The 24,136-nt window shown below is 35.9% G+C and overlaps 1 protein-coding gene across 12 annotated transcripts in view; it reads right to left on the bottom strand.

The window, feature by feature from the left end:
- The window catches only part of PPP1R12B (protein phosphatase 1 regulatory subunit 12B), a 123,487-nt gene that overhangs the window by 8,759 nt on the left and 90,592 nt on the right, over positions 1 to 24,136 (bottom strand). For 5 of the 12 annotated variants that reach the window (XM_039329406.1, XM_039329395.1, XM_039329396.1 and 2 more), the window contains 6 exons: positions 17,582 to 17,598; positions 15,517 to 15,652; positions 12,944 to 13,048; positions 12,672 to 12,725; positions 10,460 to 10,510; positions 2,980 to 3,159 (listed from right to left, as the gene is read on the bottom strand). In XM_039329406.1, coding sequence (XP_039185340.1) covers positions 3,025 to 3,159; positions 10,460 to 10,510; positions 12,672 to 12,725; positions 12,944 to 13,048; positions 15,517 to 15,652; positions 17,582 to 17,598 — 498 coding nt within the window. In that variant the 3' untranslated portion in view covers positions 2,980 to 3,024. Of the gene's footprint in view, positions 1 to 2,979; positions 3,160 to 10,459; positions 10,511 to 12,671; positions 12,726 to 12,943; positions 13,049 to 15,516; positions 15,653 to 17,581; positions 17,599 to 24,136 lie in introns of those variants that run through there. The other 7 variants (XM_039329398.1, XM_039329407.1, XM_039329399.1 and 4 more) reach the window with 4 other exon arrangements.

The following is a 24,136-nucleotide window of genomic DNA, read 5'->3' as shown; positions in this document are numbered from 1 at the left end:
AATACTGAGAAATCTAGGAGGACAAGGTTGATTACACTCCTTCCATTCAAGTCCTATGAAAGTCCCATTTGGGACCAATATGATTTCCGCATCATATCAAAGTCTGAATTCAAACTACCATGAATACAGACAAACTTTGGCCCTGGCACTTTTTCCACAAAAGCAGACTTTGAGGACAGGATAAGTTACCCATTTCTGTTGGATTCAGGACTGGTTTCTTGAACAGTGGAAAACTGGTATCTCTGCTAGAGTTACTCTTCCCTCAAAGAAGCATTGATTACATTCTGAAACCAATTCACAGTCCCCCCCCCCCGGTGATATTCATTAGTAAGGGTCCAATCCACATGTGGCAGAGCTTAGATCACAGAGACCTCTGTCCACTCTTAGATCGCAGAGAATTCTGTCCTTGGATATGCAAAGGATGAAAGTTATTCCAGGTATCATCGTATAGGGTATCACCTCTGTAGATTCTATCCATCCAACTTCCATCTTGGAGTGAATACAATTTCGGCTACTGCTAGAGATAAGTCAAGATGGAGAGTATTTGTCCATGAAAGCATTAGGAGTTGAGCCTGACTTGATGGTATCTATACTTAATTAATTGACAGATGAATTTATAACAACACAAGATGAATTTACAACAACAACAACTACAACTTTGATAAATGTCAAATATAATAATTTTTATTTTAAAACTGAAAACTGTAGAATTGAAACATGAGAATATGAAAGAAATACTGGATTTTCAAGATCAAGTCAATGACCTTCAGAATTTCCTTGGAACCACAAGAATTAGAAGTCATTATTTATTCACTGAACACATTTATATAGCTGCTCATCTAATTAAGATATTCTGGGCAGTGAAGAGAAATAAAAACATCATCCAAAATGTACAAATCCATTAAAGGAAACCTAGATTGAGGCCCACTATTGGCATATTAAATATGGCCATGGCTATGCTAGAGTTCCATTAACATCTTAAACTCAGTGTCTGGAGTAAAGGATGTTTTCATGGCCTTCTGGATAGCTATCAGGTCAATGCTGTCCATATCTCGGGGGAGACTGATCCCCCGAGGATATTATGACCCAAAGCATGCTCACTCTCTTATCTGGTGAGATCAGTAAAAAACATTGGGATTCTACAAGTAACCTGGCATCATGCTATTCAGGGCTTTAAAGGTTACAACCAAAACTCTGAATTGCACTTGGAAGCCTACTAGGAATCAGTGTAGCTCATGTAGCCTTGTCAGTTGGGTGTACTATGACACCCAATAGTGCATGTGCTAATGAATTCCACATCAATTGAAGCTTCTGAATGCTTTTCAAGGGCAATCCACATAGACTGTAATGTAGTAGTCTAGTGATACAATTGGTCCACAAGATATATTTGTGAGAATATATTGCTGCCAGCTGCTCCTTGAACAGGACCTGACTGATCTAGAGTCTTAACTGCATTATTAGCTATCTTCTCTGGCATAGAGGTTAATGTGAAAGATGTAGTTCTACATCTTTCACATTACAATTCTACATCTACAATTATTGAAATGTCACTTTCTAGATCAGTGATTTTCAACCTGTGGATCAGGACCCATTTGGGGTCGAACGACCATTTCACGGGGGTCGCCAAACAACACAGTCCGCCATTTTTTCCCCTTTTCCTTAGCTGTGCTACTCCCTTTTATTCTATTGGCTTTTGAAAGCCAATAGAATAGACTCTCTTGAATAGAGTCTAATTCTATTGGCTTTCAAAAGCCAATAGGAATTGTCCAGGCTGTCTCTGCCCTGCTGAGCCTGCCAAAAGTCTCATTCTGCAAACGGTGCTGCACCAGTTGAGTAGTCCTCAACTTATGACCAGTTGAGTAGTCCTCGACTTACGACCAGTTGGGGGTCGCGGCATTAAAAAGGTTGAGAACCACTGTTCTAGATGTTTGCAAGATATTAATGAAAAAAAATATCAAATAACTTACTACTGGTACTTATATCTCAAATTAATATATAAAATATGAAAAATATTAAGCATAATTTATGGCAAAAGTAGGAAAACTATACTAGACTTGTGTTTAGAATTCAAACTACTTCTACACTGAATTACAAACTGTAATTTCAATATAGTTTCATTGTCTTATTAATAGCTCACAGTATGTAGTATAATACAAACACAGTTGGCACTGGAATTTTGCAGACATTAAGTGAATCATCAAATGACCAAACCCAATTTTATTACCATTTTTAACACAATTAAGTGAAATTCAGTTATTAAGTGAATCCACTTTCCTGCTGACTTTACTTGTTGGAAACCAGCTGAGAAAGTAGCAAATCGCAATTATGTGACCACAGCACACTGCAGTGTTATCAATGTGAGCCAGATGCCAAGCACCCAAATTGTGATTAAATGATCACAAGTCACTTTTTTGAGTGCCATCATAATTTCAAACTATTGTTAAACAAATACTCATAAAGTTGAGGACTATGTGACATACAATGATTCAAAGCATAGCAAATTTTAACTTGCTCCGTATGTCCCAACTCAGATCATTTACAAATTGCAGTTTGTGAAAATTTTTAATGTATTCTTTCAGAAGTACATTATTCTACCATAGCTGCCTTAATCTATTATACCACTTGGGACAACCACACACTTGTATTCTGATCGTTCATTCTACTTCTTTCATTCACACTTTATTCAGCACTGTCTTTAAAAGGCAAAGTAAAGCCAAAATAATTTTTTTAATTATATTGGAGATTTTTCTCTGATATAAAACTCAATGGAGAAAAGGGATACCTTGAAAAGAAGCAACTGTATAAATTAGGAATGATATCTCCAAAATAAGGACTATACCTTGAAGGAAGAGCACTTGAAAAGGAAATTATTCAATGGCACATTGCTATTGGGGTATCATCCTCCTTATTAAACACGTTTAGGAAGAAAGTAGAATGAGTAGTAGATAGCTCGAACAGATAATAAGAGCAAAGACCTGCCTGGAAGAATGGAAGGAGAGGTGAGATCAACTGGAAGGGGAGGTGCTATAGCTCTTCTGACTCTGGGGGCTCAGCGGATTGCGAGAGCCTGGCTACCACCCGGGTCAAAGCCCTGTTTTCGGCCAGCAGTTGCTCATTCATCTGTCTCAAAGTGTGAATCTGTTTGAGCTGATGAAGGTTCTGTAAAGTGAGACATGGAGGAGATAGACAAAGACAAAACAGAATATAAAAAGCACAGAAACGTGAATTTAATTGACAAGCGTGAGGAAAAAAAAGAGCAGCAATGAGAGGTGGACAGCAGTGAAATTGCAAAAGAAACTCAACAACACACTAAAGTGTTAGAAACACTGAAAAGAAGCCAAAGAGGCTGTTCCTTCTGCTCACTTTTCAAATTTAAGGGTAAATTTATCATCATGAAATAAACAATTTTGTAGCTCTAAATGCAATTATAGAGACAGTTTGGGGAAGCGTTTAAGACAACATGCTAGAAATCCAGAGACCATGAGTTCAGGTCCTGTCTTAGGTACAAAGCCAGCTGGGTGACTCTCTCAGTCCTAGGAAACAAGCAATGGCAAATCATTTCCAAACAACCTCATCAAGAAAACTGCAGATTACCTAGGCTGTTGTCAGGAGTTAAAACTGGCATGTGCACATGCATACACATATTCACCAACTTGATTATACATGTAACAGGCATCACGGCAATTCTAGGCATAAAATTTTTCCCACTGTCAATTAATGAAAGTTTGTCATCTAAGAGCTGGATACAAAAGTTAAGTGTCTTCATGAATCTCTTCACCTGACTCTTCCCATCAAAATCGTCTTTGTATATTAAAGGAGCAAGAGCCAAAAAGTATCAGAACATCTAGCAATATTTGAAAAGGAGAGTGAATTTGTACAAGTTAGTGATTCTCTGAAATCTTTCACAAATACAACCTATCAGTTTGTCTATGCTGTGCTTTATAATGCCCTTTTCAGTTAAACTGTTCAAACACTAGGCATCATTTGTTGAATCTTTTAAAACGCAAAATTTCCATTTTAAAATATGTGAATATTTCTACCAACTTTATTAAGAAATACAAATAAAATTTAAAACCTTTATTTTCTTCAAAAAATATCTATTGTAATAAAGAGATTTCTAAGTCTATTTCTTTTCTTTTTTTTAGAATTTTAGAAAATTTAGTTTAGGATATAACCTTTATATAAGAAACCATATTTTAAAAAGGAGATATGTTCAAATATATTCAATATATTTTCTCTAAAACAGTATGGAAGTTGGAATAAAAGGTGAAAAAATTGAATAATTCAAGCAGTATATAATTAGGCCACTAAACCTGTCTATGACAGATTTGTGTTTTCTTAAGAAAATGTAAGATTATTTGTCTAATAAGTCAAAATGTAAATGAGGCAGAATGCAGAAATGAACAAAATAATTTAAAAGGTACTATAATTATATTCCCTAGCATATTAATGCTAAAATTATTCTGTTGAAAAACTGAATGTTTACGCCCCAAAATACAGGATAAATATATCCTTGTAATAACAATTACCAGAGAAATCACTATACAGTAAATCTAACACAGTAATTTTGCTTTTGGTGTTTTTTTTGAGTTGATTAAAATAGTTTATAAGGGCATGTAGAAGCAATCAGTTTCCAAATTACAAATCATAACTGTAATTAGATTAAATTATAGGCTCCTCCTCTTTATTATTTCTGCAATTTCAAACACATTAACTAAATCTCGCTCCATATATAGCCACTTTATTTCATACTCCTAGAATTTCTCAGTCAGCCATGTTTTAGGCTAATCTTCAAAGCCACTCATGTTCAGCAAAAATGCATCTGAACATTTGTGTTTCTTACTCTTATATTTTTAAAACACTCTCTATTCTAACCAGGAATATAAATTTTGCCAAGTATATGGTCAGATAAGAGATAGCATAGCTCACAGCTGGATGGTGGGGGAGGCAAGAGGCTCAGAAGAGACTTTTCTTAGGCTGTAATGGAGATGGGGGGGATTATACTTTCAGTCTTGCAAGATAGATCTGGGCTTTGCAGAGTAGATCAGATAGGAATCACAACCAGATTAACTAATTCTACTTCATTTAAAGTTACATTGCCAAAATCTTGCAGATCTGAAAGAACAATTTTTTTGAGCCTCTTGCCCCACCTACGAGTCACCTGCTGTCTCTTATCTGATCATTCCCTTGGCACCATCTTAGCCTAATCTCCCAAGGTCTTTTCTGCAATGTATTTATGAAAGAATACATTCTGCAATGTATTCTGCAATGTATTTATGAAAGAGATTCATTTTCCTGTTGGGTGAAGACAGTATATAAATCTGCCATGCTCTCAAATCTATTGAAATTAAAGGGAAAAAACCTGGTTTTAGCTGGAATTTGCAACCCTGAGAAGGAGGGCAGGGCATGAGCTTTTTGTTTGTCAACTCCTCCTCCTTCCCACCACAATTTTAGCTCACCTTTATTTTGATAGATAGTTAATACATATTAAAAGGTAGCAGTTTTTTAAAAAATCTGTTTTATATGTACTGGCAGCCAATTTTATTTATCATGCGTATCTCCCAACTTTGTATTAAATGAGGAACTGTATGAGAGGTTTTGAATAGGAGAGAAACTAAATTAATTCTCTCCTACTCTAAATAAGTTTTAAAAGCACCCTGCACTACCTCTGAATGTTTCAGAATTTTCCTTTGAAACTGTGGCTTGCACAAATTAGAAAAGTCATACTCTATTCTGAGGTAAAACACTGAAGCACAAATGGTTAAAATCACAATATATATAGCTCAGTAATCTTGTTCCTATTATGCTGACAAGTGTAACAAATAGCCTTAAGTGTTTTGTAACACAGTTTACATTTTTATGTCTCTTTGTAAGTGAGCTGCAGACACTAAGAAAAAAAAGTTGGAATGTGATTCAAAAGTGAGCTTTTTGAAAGCTTGATAAGCCTAAATAAAACAGCAGCATTGGCAAGACTGAGGTACAATGTAGGTATATTTGCTATATTAAGTCAAGGTGACTGTAGTATAAAAAGAAGTGCAGACAAATACAGCATATGATACAAGAATGCATGTCATTCAAAAAACGTAGACATAATGAAAATGATCTCTATTATTCATTCTCTGTCTCTTTCTGTCTGTCTCTCTCTTTCTCTCTGTCTCTCTCTCTGTCTCTCTCTCTCTCTCTCTCTCTCACACACACACACACACACACACACACACACACACACACACAAGTGGCAGACCACCAATGGAGACTGTATTTGTTTAAAAAGTTGCCTCAATAAATAACTCATGAATAAGGCCATCGGCGGCTTTCATAACTCCACACATACACATTGTGTGCGTTAAAACACTCCAACAGAGTCAGTTTCACAGCTATATACTTCATCTCTCATTAGTAAGAGGTGAAATGTCCACATTTACAGTAGGTTATTTTAAATCTTTTTTTTAGAAAAAAAAAAGAATTTGTTAGTTATACCAACACAGTAGGAAGGCACAATGTAACAATAACTGCATTCTAATATTTCTTCTAATATTGCACATTATCAACAATAGATCAAATGCATTCCCATTTCTGTTCTTTTAATAGTTCATCTATAAATACATTCAGTCATGTGGAATGATCATACCTAGCTAGGTGATGCAGCCCTTCTCTTGAAGCTGGACTGCAATGTGAACTACTGAAATGTTTTCTTTTAAAGAGACAGAGTACAATTTAAATGGAGCTCAGCTTCAAAAAATAATCACACAGTAAAATCAGTTTAAGTGTTTCCATGAAAGGTTATTCTGAAACTGGAACTATCCCCAATAGGTCAGGAATTTGCTTTCCCCACTATCATGTTTTTAGAGGTTCAGGAATTCTTATTCTTGAAACAGAAATATTTCAGAAGCCAAGCAAATCTGTAATTCCTTCTTATATAATAGGAAAATAAGCACCAGGAGACAGACAAACAAAACAAAGGCACAGAAATGTCTATTGTGCAGACAAGCAGTGTTATCCTGTAAAATCAGTTTTACATTATCAGGCCACTAAGGACAGCATAACAAACATATCATCTGACTTCAGCAATCAGAAATTGCTATAACAGGAGAATGACAGTTTTTCAGAGCAGGTGTTTGGAGAGAGGGGTATCAAGCAAGAGGAGCTACTTTAGAGGGCAATTTCTGCTCCAACCACTCAAGCACTACCTAGCTTTTTGTTAAGTCTGAAAAGAACTGAAAGCCCAATAAAGAAACAAGAAAACCAGAAGCCTGACAATAGCTGACCTATCAATGAATCCACTAATATCAAGAGACTTTTTCCCAAATTGTGACATGGAATAGGCATATTTCAAGACTAGGGCTGAAGATGAGTGAGAGAAACTAATTTTCAAGAAGTCAATGAATTATGCAGGAATAACTTGTTCCTTTGGGATCAGATCTACAACTTGGTAGTTCGAGACTTGAGTGCTGTGAGACAGAGTGAGCTCCTGTTACTTGTTGAACCTAGCAGTTTGAAAGCATGTAAATGCGAGTAGATGAATAGGTACTGCATATAAGCATGTGGTAATGCTGCATATAACAGTATTTTATGTTTAGCCATATGCTTTTTGCAACAGCATGATGTCATGATGGCCAAATGATTGTGGAAATGTCTCTTGACAACACTGGCTCTTTAGCAGAGATAAGCACTGTCCCCTAAAGTCAGTCACAACTAGTGAGGTAAAATCCATGGGGAAATATTTACCTTTACCTTTTTAATAGTCCCTTTGGAAGAGGCAATGGATAAAGGATTGTTTTGTTTTGGTGGACCTAAAAGTTTGAGTGATCTTTGAAAAAAATATTGATGCGCTTCTATGGTTTTGTGAGCAGCTGGTTCCATCATAAAACAACATGTTTTAACATGGCCATTTTGGTCAGATAACTTAGAGAGTATAAAGGTTGATAAAAGTTGCTATGTAAGGATATTCTGTGTAAGATTCCTACATTTCCAAAGGCTAGGGTTCATGAAGGTTGGAATTCTTAAGATTATTTATAGAAACCTTCAGGGAATTTTCATGGCTAATTAAAGAAAAAAATCCTCAATTTATGCCAAAGTCTCAGAAGTAGATATACTTTGAGAAGAGTGGACTGGCATCTCCAGTAGTGACATGAAAGCCCTTGATACTTTTCCCATTCACAAGAGAGAGGGTTACAGATCAAGTGTACCTCTGTCAAAAGCTACTGGCTGGAAAACAGGTGGAAAGGTAGGCAGACATTTCTAAAGACAGCAAAGGGACAACATATAACCTTTGTCATCATGACTTCTGTTTGGTAGTTCTGGTAGTTTCATTTTGTACAAATCATGGACATTATTTATCACAATATTACTAAAACATTTTCAACATCTCAGTTTGTCTCTGGTCCCAATTCAAAGATGCAGATTTTAACTGTAGAGAATCTGTGGGAGGTACTTACTAAAGTGCAGCCCTATGACTGGGAAGATTAAATTTCCATTATGACATATGGCCAGTTGCTGTTTCTTAATTCAGTCCACCTAATAGGTTATTGTAAGGGCAAATAAAGAAGATTCGTACATAAAGTGCCTTGAACTGAAGAAAAGGTGGAATAAAATGTGAGATGATATATTGGAAAGAAGCCTGTTTTTACATGTTCCTATTCACATGATTAAATCTGAGACTTTGCTTAAGATACCATCCTTGCTGAGATATATACTAAATGAGCAATCTTGGAATAGAACTTTGTCATGGTGGTCTCTTTATTATAAGCAGCTGCTACTTTATTATAACATTTTAACATTTTTGCTGTAACAGAACTTTATAAATTATATTCTTTCTACTATTTTATAGTTCCACTTTTAATTATGCTTTTAGTTTCAGTTTGTATATTTTCAGTTTAAATTTTAGATTTGTTTTTAAAGTTTTGTAAACTGCCCTGGGAAAATTTATTTTGAAAGGTGGATTATGTACTTATCAAATATATAAATGTATACATTAGCATTTTATAATTATGGTGAGGTTGGTTGACATGGAATTTAAAAATGTGATTCTAAGAAACACACTTTGAAGCCTCCCAACTCTCTGAATTCTCAGAGATATTCTATTCCACATAAAATCTGAGGTAGGGATCCTTATTCTGGAATCATGCTTCATCCAAAATAAGTGTTCATGACTTTCTTACATAATTACCAATTGTGCATTTAATTTACGCAGTAATTAAGGATAGAGAAATACACGTAGCAAAAGAAATTCAACTAAACATCATCAGTAATAATTTCAGAAGATACAATAAACTTCTTGCAAGGAAATGTTAGATATTGGCTCTGTTAAGTGTCAAAACCTTTGAGACTTTAAGTTTTAATATATTGATACTAGGTTAAAAAGTTCAAACTACATTATTCTCATATATTGTAATATGTACCAAATTTACATATGAATAATTGCAGATACTAATCCTGGATATCTGTAGAGTCATAGTAATAATAAATGTTAATACATATACACACACATGTATGTGTATATGTAAGATCACATAACAATCACTTTCAATGTTTCCCAAGTGTAGTAGCAATTTTCCGATGTGTGGCCTTTAGTACCCAGAATTTGCCTGTAAGCACAGCCATTGTTACTGGGAGTTGAAAGCCATACATCTGAAAATTACCAGGATTGGGAAACATTAATCGAGGTGAAGAAACCACCTACATTATTTAGTAACTTCTCTATCTTTCAAAATACACAAAATGATTATTCATATTTAATGGATTTAAAATTATTGATAAAAAGTTTTCCTTTACCATGTAATAGCACTACAATCTTGCCTTAAAGTTGCAATTCTTATGACTCTTTTGAATACATATGCTTAAAACAGTAATATTTAAGACTTATTTTAATCTTTCATCTACTGTTGGTTTTTGGAAACAGCTTCTTGTTTATTAGCTGTTTATTTCTTAAATTTATACATATTTATAGCTCTACAAGTAGAAAAACTATTGTATTCCAAGGGAACACTTTTTCACTAAAAATATAGAAAACATTTTTGATAATATGAACTGATCTTCCCAGTGTTTCATATTAAAAGAATCAATCAAATAGGAATAAAAGCTTTCATTTTTATAAATCATAAGAATTCAGGTATATCCAAAGGCAAGGCATTTGAGAAAGGAATATAATAAGAAAGTAGGCCAATATTAGAAAGGCTTGGAAGGAATCCTTAGTAGCCAGATTTGAACACAATGCAGGCATAGATAACAACATTTTGGCAAAAATGCTGCAGAATAGATTGCATCAAAACTTGGAAGAAAAATATTAGAAAATGCTTCCAACTCAACCGGAAAAGTATGAGGATACCTGTTAGCCAGCACTGCTGTTTTGAATGAGTGAATTTAGTTAGAAGATTTAAACAAGATTTTAATTATGATTAATTCTATTCCTACATGGCAATTTGGATTTAGAAGATGGCAAACAAATGATACATTTTCATACCTTCATCTCTTCTTCCATTTCAGAAAGCTTCCGTTCAAGGGCTCGTTTTTCCTGTTCAGGAAATATTTTCACAGTGATCATCTTTCATGAGATTTGAGAAAGTACAATAAATCTCATAGGCTTAAGGGTTTTCAAACACAATATAGTCTTACTCCAAGGCAAAAATCCCCTCTGTGCCATATAATACTTCCCGTTTCTCAACTCTTTTTCATTATCCTTTCTTGTTTCTTTCAACCCCAACTTCGAATAGAAACAGTAGCTGTATTCTTTCAATTTTTGATTCTATTTATTTCGTCACATAAGAGCACATTAGGATGAAATCAAATTTCCATACATCACTAACAGATCATTTTTCTGTACTTAGATAACAAAAATGACATGGCAAAGGGCCAAAATCTTGCCCCAAACAATTAAGATATTTTATTTAAATAATGGGAGCTATGCACTGGACATACCATTCCATAGCAAACAATGCCGATACCACTGACTCCCAACAACCAACATCCATCTTTTTTTTTTTCCAGAGAATAGCAGCAAAAAAGAAAGGGGATGGTTATAATTAATTTACGGCCAATAGAGTTTTAATTTCATTTTGGTAAGATTGGCTGTTAGGCACTCTACAAGACTATTAAAAGTCTTATGTATTGATAGGGCTTGGAAGAAACAGAACTTTGTTACTGATTAGGCTTGATAACGATTATATAACATATATGTGTTTCGCCTGAAGATCTGAACCACAGGTAGTCCTTGACTTACGAACACAATTAGGACAAGTAATTTTGGTCATAAGTCGAGTCACCATGGTATAAATCCAGCTTAACCAACAAAAATTGGCAAAAAAAGTCTGAAAATGTGATCAGATGTAGGTGGGACACTGCAATTGGTTGTAAATGTGCACTTGTTGCCAGTCAAATTGTGATCATGTGACTAGGGATGAAGTGATGATTGTAAGTTTCAATTTAGGTGATAACTGACATTTTTAGAGCGATCGTTAAATAGTTGTTAATCGAGGACTACCTGTATGCTGAAAAAGTTTTTTTTTAAAAAAAACTATTATCCTCAAAAGTAACTCTTTCAAGTAATTAGAATATCAGATATTAATGTTGATATTTTTTTCAACATATTTTTAACAATTCTGAAACAACAAATTATTCTTACTTCAAATTTTCAAAATCAAAATGAAATCAATAAATACTCTATTTATTATATAGCATTAACTGCCATACAATGAGAGCAATGTCTAGTCATATATATTATTAGATTTATCATACTGCAAAATCCAGGCAGTTATAATGAATTCTTTAAAAAATAAAGTGCTTTAAAGTTAATAAACATATGGGTAAGCTAGTCTGAGAGCTTGTTGTCTAAGCATAAGTATCAGGTACCATTTCTTGAGGGCAGGGCCATATTCTCCACCACCCCAAAACAATTAGGAAAGCGATTTCTAGCCTTCCTTCCATGCATTACATTACAAATTATGAATAAGGGTAGAAAAGGAGCCAAAGAAGAGAACGAGTCAGATTTCTGGACTAGTGATACTTTGGATGCTTTATTGAACAATTTAAGTGGTGTATCAGTGAAAAGTTGAATCTTTTTTTATATAAGTTCACCAATTAGCCAAAGAAATGGTAGATTTTCCCCTCCATCATCTTTTTTGAACCAGGTGAAATTTACTGGGCCTCTACCAGTTTCCCCTTCTAGCAAAGTGACAAGAATGCAAAAATGGCTCTTCCTTCTTTCCTTATTCACCATTAGTCACACTATATAAGAAGGGAGAATAGAAGGGTGAGTTGGTAGAAGGTGCTCCCACGAAATATCAGAAGAAACAGTGAAAAAGAAAGTGATTGGTATTTTCTTTTCTAGTCTGGATGGAAGGTATAAAGAAGGAGGGGAATCCACCAATGGGCAGCCATGGTAAGCTGATTCTGATAGAACACCATGCTGTCAACATAAAACAAAGGAATGAAATCCAGAAAGCAATTTCTTAAGCTGCCTTCATTTGCAGTTTACAGAGAGGAGCCAAATATCGTAGGATGGAGTACAGAAAAATTCTGAGAATTCAAATAAGTAACTTCAGGAGCCAGGTATTATCCAGAAATAATTGGATGCTTTTGGAATCTTTTGCTAGGAAAAGAATAATATTTCTGTTTTGCTTTGTTTTTCAGAGTGTTTATGCAATCCAAGTAGATTCTGAAAACCCATAAAGACTTACCCTTTTTTCCATCTCAAGCATGCTTGAACGATCTGAGCTTTTCTCCAGTTTCTGCTATTGAAAACAAATAAAAAACTTTGTTGCAAAGAAATATTTTTGCAGTATTGTTTAAAACAATAATCAAGTATTTATCAGAAATCCAGACTATACATATATTATTGCACTTAGTGTTTTTTCAAGTACTATTAATTCTCTTATCAACAATAATAAACACTTTTTATTTTCCTAGTTGTTTTTTTCAGTACATCCCTGATTTCCTAGAATTTCTTCACCTGATTTAGTTTGTCCATTTTTGACTTAATATCTGTGAGTTCCACCTGGGCATCTTGCAGTTTAGATTTCAGTTTCTGATTTTCAGACAGGGCACTCTCATACATCTAAACAGAAAAAAACAAAAATGGAATTATACCTCAGTATTAGATAATATTCCATCTACTGAACAATCGATGGTGACATACTGGACAATGATGGTTTGCAAGACTTGCTATTTCAGATCCTCTAGCAAAGCAAGTTTTATTGCAGCTCATTTAATTTTCAGCCAACATCTTCAGGTAACTGCAGAATTTCATGACAGTCCTGCATCACTCCAGGCATATCCTTTTAGTTCATGTGGAATGAAAGTACAGTCTGGAAGTACTTCTCATAGCAATACTTTGAATTTTACCAGATAAAATTCAGTTTAAAATGATTGTTTGTAAATTATTTGCAATTTGCAATATTTCATATAACATGTTGAGACTCTAGAAAGAGTACACAGAGGAGCAACAAAGATGATTAGGGGACTGGAGGTTAAAACATATAAGGAAGGGTTATTGGAATTGGGTATGTCTAGTTTAATGAAGAGAAGGACGAGGGGAGACATGATAGCAATGTTCCAATATCTCAGGGGCTGCCCCAAAGAAGAGGGAGTCAAGCTATTTTCCAAAGCGCCTGAAGGCAGGACAAGAAGCAACGGGTGAAAACTAACCAAAGAGAGAAGCAACCTAGAACTAAGGAGAAACTTCCTGACAGTTAGAATAATTAACCAATGGAACAACCTGCCTCCAGAAGCGGTGAATGCTCTAACACTGGAAGTTTTTAAAGAAGAAACTGGACAGCCATTTGTTCGAAATGGTATAGGGTTTCCTGCCTGAGAAGGGGGTTGGACTTGATAACCTCCAAGGTCCCTTCCAACTATTATTATTATTAATAATAATAATCATCATCGCACAGTCAGCCAGATGTTCAGACTGGATTTGGCATTTTGTCTACCTATGGATACCATTCCACACCCACCTATTTGCTTTGGTAGATAAAGTCTGTCAATGTCACTGCGTAGATGAAGGGCATGATTCATTGTCATTATTTTTCTGGTCTTCCTATCCATTGCTTTTAGTTCTGCTTGAGTCCAGTCCACTATTATTATTATTATGGATCATCGCACAGTCAGCCAGATGTTCAGACTGGATTTGGCATTTTGTCTACCTATCGAGTCCTTACCCAGGACCTGGGATAGGCAGATGTGGATGTTTGATGGTATTACAGATATCGTCGCAGATGGAAGCAGTTCCTAGTAAGGCCGCCTTTTGCAATTGACTAATAGTGAATTTGTCAATGCCAATGGTGTTCAAGTGGTGCTCCAGTTGTTTTGGGATTGCACCCAAGGCGCCTATGACTATTGGTACTACCCTTGCTTGCTTTTGGCACAGTCTTTCTATTTCTATTTGTAGGTCTTTGTATTTTGTTATCTTCTCCAGCTCTTTCTCGTCTATTCTGCTGTCTCCAGGCACTGCCACGTCCACTATCCAGACTTTTTTGTCTTTGTTATCGACAATTGTTAAGTCTGGGGTGTTATGTTGCAGGTGCTTGTCTGTTTGAATTCTGAAGTCCCAGAGCAGTTTAATTTTATCATTTTCTATGACTTTCTCTATTTTCTGATCCCACCAGTTTTTGCTTACAGGCAAATGATATTTTTTGCAGATCTTCCAATGCACCATTGTTGCTACTTTGTCATGCCGCTGCTTGTAGTCAGTCTGTGCAATCTTCTTGCAACAGCTTACCAGGTGGTCCACTGTTTCTTCAGCTTCTTTGCATAGGTGGCACTTACTGTCTGTTGCTGTCTTCTCTATTTTGACTTTATATTATTATTATTATTATTATTATTATTATTATTATTATTATTATTATTATTATTATTACTATTACTATTATTATTACTACTACCACTACTATTATTATTATAGCTATTGATCTTCCAAGTAAATTAAATATATGTTCAAATGCAGCTTGGAAAATTCTTTAAAAAATTAGACATTATATTCAAATTTTACACCAACATTTTCTTATTCCATACAAAGGGAAAGGAATCAAAGTCAACAACTCCATGGAAAAGGCAAACTTAGGAACGCAAATACAGTTATTTGTAATATTGTCCAGACATGTCATTAAATCTATTTGAAGCTGGACTTTAACATCATTTCTGTCTTTTGTTGGGGCTTTGAATCTGTATTATTTCATTGGCTTCTTCATTGCTTTCCAGCTACATTTGAAACTGCTTGTATTAACTGATAAGAAAAAAACAGTGGGGAAGAAAAGAAGGGCTTGATATAATTTTATCTAGTGATACAAAAAGGGCAGTGTAGGAACTGGATATGGCCTGGAAACATCTTTTTTGCAATTCCCAAAGACCTCCAAGTGGGTAAGCTAAATATTTTGTATTTTGCTTTGGGAAAGCTTAAGAGCAAAATAGGCTTAACCACTTGCCTCCCGTGACACCTGATTCCCTTGGTATGTGGCTATTGAGATAATGAGAGAAGCCTAGTGCAGGCATCAAATGAAAAGAAAGAAAAAGAAAAGAATGGCCCACCTTTTTGTAATCCTTGATACTATCATCTTCTGTTCTGTTGCTCAGAGCGGCTCTTCTGGTATAGGCACTACTGCGGCCTGAGGGTCGATCACTAGAGGTATCAATAGTGCCAGTGTTTGAACTTGCTGAATCCAGCCTGAAGTTAAATATAGTTTAAAGCAGGTTCATTCACTTTCAAAACCATTTACAACTTTAGAAAAAAAAAGTTTTTATAGAAGAGATACCCAACGCAATGACAGAATAATAACAAACTACTAAAAATATTTACCTTTAGCCTAATATGTGTAAAAGTGAAATAAAGAAAGTTCATTCAAAACTGACAGGAGAATATTATATTTGAAAGGCAAAGGAATTCAGATGAGAGGTGACCATACTGGTCAGATAAAAGATGGTAGTCTTGAAAACAAATATAAGGCCTCATGGGTATAGTTCCATAAGCAGTTAAGAAGAGGCAATTCATTTGGAATACTGATATGTATGTTTGTATGTTTCTATGTGTGTATGTGTGTGTGTGTATACACATACACACTTAATAACTGTAAAAATCTGAATCCCAGGCATCTCTATTCAATACTACACAATCTTTGAACTCCGGGATAAATATAAATCAGCTGTTTATTGTTAAAAAATTTAAAACAATAAAAACAACTATTTACAATGTTAAAACAAACTTAGCTTTCGCTGGTCCACTTCCAGCATCTTCAGAGTAAAGCACTGGGGTGGAGAAAGATCTCTTATAAGCCTTGCTAACCTAGTTTTTTACACATTGACCACGTCGTCCTAACTGACCGTAATTGCCTTAAATGTCCCACCTCCCCTTGTTTGCACTCCAGTTCTACAACTTCTCTCTCTCCCCTCCTTATCCTTCCTCTCCTTCCTGGTGCTGTTACTGTTGGTATGCCTACTAACCACTCCCCCGCACTCACTTTGGGCCGTGGATCCGAGTCCAGTATCCCAAGTGCCCTTACACTGCTGTTCCCATCTCCTCCATTCCATTTGTCTGTCTGTTGTTCTTATCCTCCACTATCTGTCATCATGAGGAGGAGGGGGAGGGACGGGGGGGCACATTAACGACAACGGCATCAGGAAGGAGAGGGAGTGAAGCGGAGGGGGGGCATAGGTGAAGGAGGGAAGAGAATAGGGGTTGGCAGTATGCTTGCACATGCAAGCATGGAGAAGGATCGGAAGAAATAGGGCCCATAAGGATAGTGAGGGGAAGGCAAGAACAGCGGATGGATCAGTGGGTAAGAAAGAGAGGAGGGGTAGCAGTGGAGGAGCACCAGCAGTGCCAACTTTGAGCGCCCAGCCCAGAATGATTGCAAGGAGACAACCGGTGGATGCAAGGATAGGACTGGCAGAGATGAGAGGGAGTGAATTCAGGAGTGAGCTGGCAGGCAGCCCAGCTGATCTCACAGAGATGGGACGAAAGGACGGGGTAGAGCTGAAAGCACGCCCACCCAGACATGAAGGGAAACGGGAGAAAAGAGGACTCATGATGACAAATAGTGGAGGACAAGGACAACAGACAGACAAATGGAATGGAGGAGAGGGGAACAGCAGTGTAAGGGCACTTGGGATACTGGACTCGGATCCATGGTCCAAAGTGAGTGCGGAAGAGTGGTTAGTAGGCATACCAACAGTAACAGCACCAGGAAGGAGAGAAAGGATAAGGAGGGGAGAGAGAGAAGTTGTAGAACTGGAGTGCAAATAAGGGGAGGTGGGACATTTAAGGCAATTACGATCAGTTAGGATGAATGGCCCTATCATGCGGTCAATGTGTAAAAAACTAGGTTAGCAAGGCTTATAAGAGATCTTTCTCCACCCCAATGCTTTACTCTGAAGACGCTGGCAGTGGACCAGTGAAAGCTAAGTTTGTTTTAATATTGTAAATAGTTGTTTTTATTGTTTTAAATTTTTTAACAATAAACAGCTGATTTATATTTATCCCGGAGTTCGAAGATAGAGATAGAGAGAGAGAGAGAGAGAGAGAGAGAGAGAGAGAGAGAGAGAGAGAGAGAGAGAGAGATGCATGCTCTAACAAAAGCATAAATTCTGAAAATCTTACCTGGAGAGCCTTTCATGCTGTAAATAGAGATAAAAGAAGCTCAGATTAGCAATAGCAATAATAGTTTTAACATTATAGCTGGAAAGCTGGAAATATGACGATTATGAAAGTAAATGACAAATAACTATACCATAAATCCAGCAGGGCAGTAGCTCTGGAACTTATCGAGAAACTCTTTGAACTATTTTAAAATATTGCAAAATAACTGCAGCCTAGGAGTTAAACATCTTTCTTAAACATACCAATAACATCAGGATGACCCTGGTTAGACTAAAGTATCAACACGAACTTTAAAGAAAGTGTTTATATGGAACATATTTATATTAAATAAATGCAGAAGTGTAGTATTATCTGAAGCTCTTTTTATAATGTTGAATTCTCATTCTTATATGACTAACTAGCATAGACAGTCCTATATTTAGGCATTTGTTATTTGTTACATTCAAGCACAATATTCTTTCAGGAGATCTAATGTCTAATGCCAAAGATTTTTCCTTAAAAAAATCTATGAAAAGAGTATTTGTCAAACTAAGTGGTTTGTTTTCACATTAATTACATAAATTACAAAAAAATCTGTGAGCATTTATGTACAGGAAAAATCTTTAAGCACATGCAGAGATATTAAACTATATACATCTGACAATAGGCATTTCTCTTTACTACTTAATTCTGAGATTCTGTTTTTATATTTATCAAGTCTTGATGTAACTTTTTAAATCCGAATTTATTTTGACTGCATTTTTTCAGTATCGATCTTTAAAAAAATCACATGCTCTCTGTTTCATATGGAAATTGTACTACAGTTATATTAATTAATCTAAGTAATGTTTATCGCATTCTGATGTGCAGCTGCTGTTATTTCTTAGATATTTGTTCTCAATTCTGAAATGGAACTTTTAAAAATTCTTTACAGAATACAAAATTAACACTATAGAAAAATTTGCTCCCAATTTTTTTTTTATAAACTGAACAACTTATAATTTACTTATATTTAAACTAGATAATTTAGACTTAAGATTTAAGGCCACGTTAACTTTCTAAATTTCATACTTATAACTTAAATTTATGAAGTAAATTATTTAGAAGTAAAACCTCATTTTCTGACACTTATAAAAGTCATGTTTATTTTACTAAGCAAATTGTTTTCTAACCATCAACATTTCACTATCCAACATTTGGATATTTTTCTGACAATGGCTCTAACAGGTTTTGCTGCCTAGAATAACTTAATACATCATTATTTTGTACATACATTAGGGCAAAGTTTCTTTTGCCAAAAATAAAGAAATACAGAGGTATATGAACATTAATGCCCATGCTTAACAAAATAAATAAATAAAATTAGCTTTAATGGAAGCTTTCCATAATATGTCAAACATATGAAGGTAATCCACTTAAAGTATTGCAACGTACTGTAAATACTTATATTCTACAAAGCAAAAGAACAGCATCTAGCCATCCTTGCAAGCTAAGCAGGATTGAGGCTGGTTAGGACTTGGTTGGGAAACCACCATAGAATTCCTTTCTAGCTGTAAACTACACTGGGAGGTAAAAAAATATATCTTCTGGAGGAATGTAGCAGGAAATGATTTCTGTTATGCAGAAAACTGTATGGATATGATCATGTAGTCACCAATCAAGCACTACTAGGGAGATTTTACTTAGAATACTTTCAAACAGAAAATTTGTCAAAAGAGGAAACACAATTCCAATTGAAGTACTGAGGCGGGCTAGTTTTCTCTAATAACATTACTATGGAGGAAGTATCTTCTCTATGTGAATATATAGCATTCGTCTATTTAAGAGAGGTACACGGCAAGGACTGTATTTACTTGAAAGGAAGACAACCCTGCATTTCCAAGTTTTCCTTTTTATTCTATTCTCAGTACATTCAAGAAGCCCTCCTATTTTAAAGACAAATTGAGGAAAAAATATAATCTTTCTAGCAGACAAAGTTGGTATATCATTCTCAGGCTTATCATGTACTGTATTCAAATATAAAAGTAAAAAAGTGGGTTTGAATGTATGTGTGTGTGTGTGTGTGTGTGTGTGTGTGTGTGTGTGTGTATAATGTATAATTTCCATGATTGAGGAACAGTAGATATGCCATCTTTCCCTAGCAATGCCTTACTGAAAACTTATGTCCAGTTTTACATTTTAATGAAATACTTTTTGAGCATTACATGACAATACAGCTTAGATGTGGTACAAAGAGAAATCAGTATCAGGGAATGGTACAGTTATAGCAAACAGAATGAAATAATTTATTAAAGCAAGGGGTATCATATTGACCACACTTTTCAGGAATTAGGTTCACTGAAGCAGAAGGAGTTGTAACTCAGCTTTTGCCAAGCTAGTCAAGTGAATAAAAAACTTTTCTATAGTACCTATTGGAAAGTTCCGGTCTCTTCTGTACTTGTAATCCTTACCAATATTTGGTTTGTTGCATCCCACATAAATCACGATTGCATAATAAAGTTTATTAAATCTAAAGCTGAGACAAGAGTGAATTTCTGTGTCATAGACTGCTTTTTTTTTAAAAAAAAAAAGCCAAGTCTTTACTTAACGCAGCATTGTTAATGGATGCATTTTAATGAAAACTGCAAAGCAGCTTGCATGATATATCCAGCAAAATTGCTTACAGGTTTTCTCAAAGAAAAAAGGCAAATATTAATTTGGTATGGCAATGAGAACATTATGTAAAGAAAATGGACCTTTTCTTATTTGTTTTGGTGCTTTCAAATCAGTGTTAATTTCTGACAAATGTGTGTACAAGTTTTCTTGGCAAAGTTTCAGAAGTGGTTTCCCATTGCTTCCTTCCTAGGACTGAAAGATAATAATAATAATAATAATAATAATAATAATAATAATAATAATAATAATAATAATAATTATTATTAGGGGGAGTTGGCAGTGAAGGAATCTAGCAGAGATATACAACTGTTCTCATTTGAAAACCAGGCACCTCTACCTCAGGAAGAACAAAACCCTCTAACTAAAGAAATAAAAGAATTGAAACAAAGAATAACTGAGCATCTAGAACAGCACAAAAACAACAGAATAAGGCTACCTGCATTGAAGCTTGTTCCAAAGAAACAGCTAGCACAATCATTAAAAGATGCAAATATTGCAATATCAAGTATAAGCACCAATTCATTGCAAGAAACAAACCAACTAATGTACAGCACCGCTGCAGTTATAACAGAATACCTGGGATGCACAATCAACAAAAAAGAAAAACAAACAAACAGTGCACCAGAAAAATGGAAGGTTAGACTAGAAAATAAGATCAGCAAGTTAAGATCACATGCAAGCAAGCTAGAACAGATGTAAGAAAAGAAGCTGAAGAACAAGAAGACCAAAGAATACCTAATCAAGAAATACCACTTAGAAACAAGGAAGATCAAGGAAGCACTGGAAATAATAAAGCAACAAATAACAGCTATAGCCAGGAAAATCAGTAGATATGAAGCTCGAATTGCAAACTATAGGCAGAACCTCCAATTTCAATCCAATCAGAAACGTTTCTACCAATCCATCAATGGAGAAACTGCAAGGAATCAGTCAGTACCTGACAAGGAAGAAACAGTGCAGTTCTGGAAGCAGATATGGGATAACCCAAAGAAATACAACAAGGATGCGGCTTGGTTAAAAGAGGTGGATGCAAATAAAACAGAAGTTGAAATGAAAGAACTAGTAATAACAACAAAAATGGTAGAAAAAAGAGCAAAGAAAATCAAAAATTGGTCAGCACCAGGTGAAGATGAACTGCATGGGTTTTGGTTGAAACATCTAACTGTTATACACCCACTCATTGCCAAACAGTTCAACAATATACTACAAGGAGGAGAAATTGAAAAGTGGCTAACAACTGGGAAAACCTACCTAATAATGAAAAATCCAGCAAAAGGGGCAACACCAGGTAACTACAGGCCAATTACCTGCTTACCAACAACTTTCAAATTACTAACTGGTGTGGTAGCTGATGCAGTACAACAGCATCTAGTTGAAAACAATCTCTTTCCACCTGAGCAGAAAGGAAACCGCCCCAATAGCAGAGGAACAAAAGATCAACTCCTAATAGACAAAATGATCTTGGAAAACTGCAAGAGAAGGAAGACCAACCTGAATGTGGCATGGATTGACTACAAAAAGGCATTTGACTCTCTGCCACATGATTGGATAATAAAGTGCCTAGAAATAACAGGAGTCAGTAGAAACATCAGAAAATTTGTGCAAAGATCGATGGCACAATGGAAGACACAGTTGCAGATCAATGGTGAGAGGCTGGGAGAGGTTAATATCAAGAGAGGAATATTTCAAGGAGATTCATTATCACCATTACTATTTGTTATTGCACTGTTTCCTCTGTCAACAATACTGAATAACTCAGGACATGGCTATCAAACATCAAAAACATCTGCCAGACTATCCCACCTCCTTTATATGGATGATCTGAAGCTGTATGGAAAAACATCATCTGAAATAGAATCGCTGCTCAACACTGTCCGTATATATAGCCAAGATATTGTAATGGAGTTTGGCTTGGACAAATGTGCCACACTTACTATCAAACAAGGAAAAATAATGAAAACTGAAGGAATCAAGATGCCCCACGAAAATAACATTAAGAGTCTGGATGAGGAAGAGTACTACAAATACTTGGGTATCCTTCAAGCTGACAACATCAAGCACACTGAAGTCAAGAAAAAGATTAGAGGTGAATACATCAAGAGAGTGAAGAAGATCTTAAAATCCAAACTCAATGGAGGAAATACCATAAAGGCAATCAACACCTGGGCAATCCCAGTCATTAGGTACACAGCTGGAATAGTGGACTGGACTCAAGCAGAACTAAAAGCAATGGATAGGCAGACCAGAAAAATAATGACAATGAATCATGCCCTTCATCCACGCAGTGACATTGATAGACTTTATCTACCAAGGCAAATAGGTGGGCGTGGAATGCTACAAGTACATCAGATGGTTGAAGAAGAAAAAATGGCTTTGGAAGAATATCTGAAGAACAATGATGAAGATGCACTGAAATTAGTATATCAGGAAGGCTTACTAACTACTGGAGAGACCAAACTGGCCTTCAAGAAAGACCAAATGAAGAACAGAATAGAGGCATGGGAAGACAAAGCACTACATGGCCAATACATGAAAAAAATAGCTGGGAAAGCAGATAATAATAAAACCTGGCAATGGCTAAGAGCAGGAAAATTGAAGAAAGAGACCGAGGGACTAATTCTGGCTGCACAAGACCAAGCCTTAAGGACAAATGCATACAAAGTCAAAATTGAGAAGACAGCAACAGACAGTAAGTGCCGCCTATGCAAAGAAGCTGAAGAAACAGTGGACCACTTGGTAAGCTGTTGCAAGAAGATTGCACAAACTGATTACAAGCAGCGGCATGACAAAGTAGCAACAATGGTGCATTGGAAGATCTGCAAAAAATATCATTTGCCTGTAAGCAAAAACTGGTGGGATCATAAAATAGAGAAAGTCATAGAAAATGATAAAATTAAACTGCTCTGGGACTTCAGAATTCAAACAGACAAGCACCTGCAACATAACACCCCAGACTTAACAATTGTCGATAAGAAAGACAAAAAAGTCTGGATAGTGGACGTGGCAGTGCCTGGAGATAGCAGAATAGAAGAGAAAGAACTGGAGAAGATAACAAAATACAAAGACCTACAAATAGAAATAGAAAGACTGTGGCAAAAGCAAGCAAGGGTAGTACCAATAGTCATAGGCTCCTTGGGTGCAATCCCAAAACAACTGGAGCACCACTTGAACACCATTGGCATTGACAAATTCGCTATTAGTCAATTGCAAAAGGCGGCCTTACTAGGAACTGCTTCCATCCTGCGACGATATCTGTAATACCATCAAACATCCACATCTGCCTATCCCAGGTCTGGGTAAGGACTCGATAGGTAGACAAAATGCCAAATCCAGTCTGGAACATCTGGCTGACTGTGCGATGATCGATAATAATAATAATAATAATTAATAGTAAAGTTGGGAAGGGACCTTGGAGGTCATCTAGTCCAACCCCCTGCTCGGGCAGGAAAACCTACACACATTTCGGACAAATGGCTGTCCAGTCTCTTCTTAAAAACTTCCAGTGTTGGAGCATTTACTGCTTCTGGAGGCAAGCTGTTCCACTGATTAATTGTTCTAACTGTCAGGAAGTTTCTCCTTAGTTCTAGGTTGCTTCTCTCCTTGATTAGTTTCCACCCATTGCTTCTTGTCCTGCCTTCAGGTGCTTTGGAGAATAGCTTAATTCCCTCTTCTTTATGGCAGCCCCTGAGCCCAGCTGGCTTCATGCCTAAGGTGGAACTAGAAATCACATTCTCCCAGTTTTTAGCCTGAGACCTTTAATCTCTAGGATAGATAACTACAGAAGTCTACCATTGATGATGAGCCACAACTGTAATCGGTATGGAATGTGACTGTTCTCTCTGTATTTAGGCTATTAATAGAGTTGAAAGGGAACCTTGCAAATCAGAGCATACCATAAGAGAACCAATATATGTTTCTTTG

The sequence above is a fragment of the Crotalus tigris genome, unplaced genomic scaffold (genome assembly GCF_016545835.1).
Source record: "Crotalus tigris isolate CLP2741 ecotype Arizona unplaced genomic scaffold, ASM1654583v1 scf7180000024396.1518868, whole genome shotgun sequence".
NCBI lineage: Eukaryota > Metazoa > Chordata > Lepidosauria > Squamata > Viperidae > Crotalus > Crotalus tigris.
Note: the sequence above shows the minus strand (reverse complement) of the source record. Positions and strands in the feature narration are given on the sequence as shown.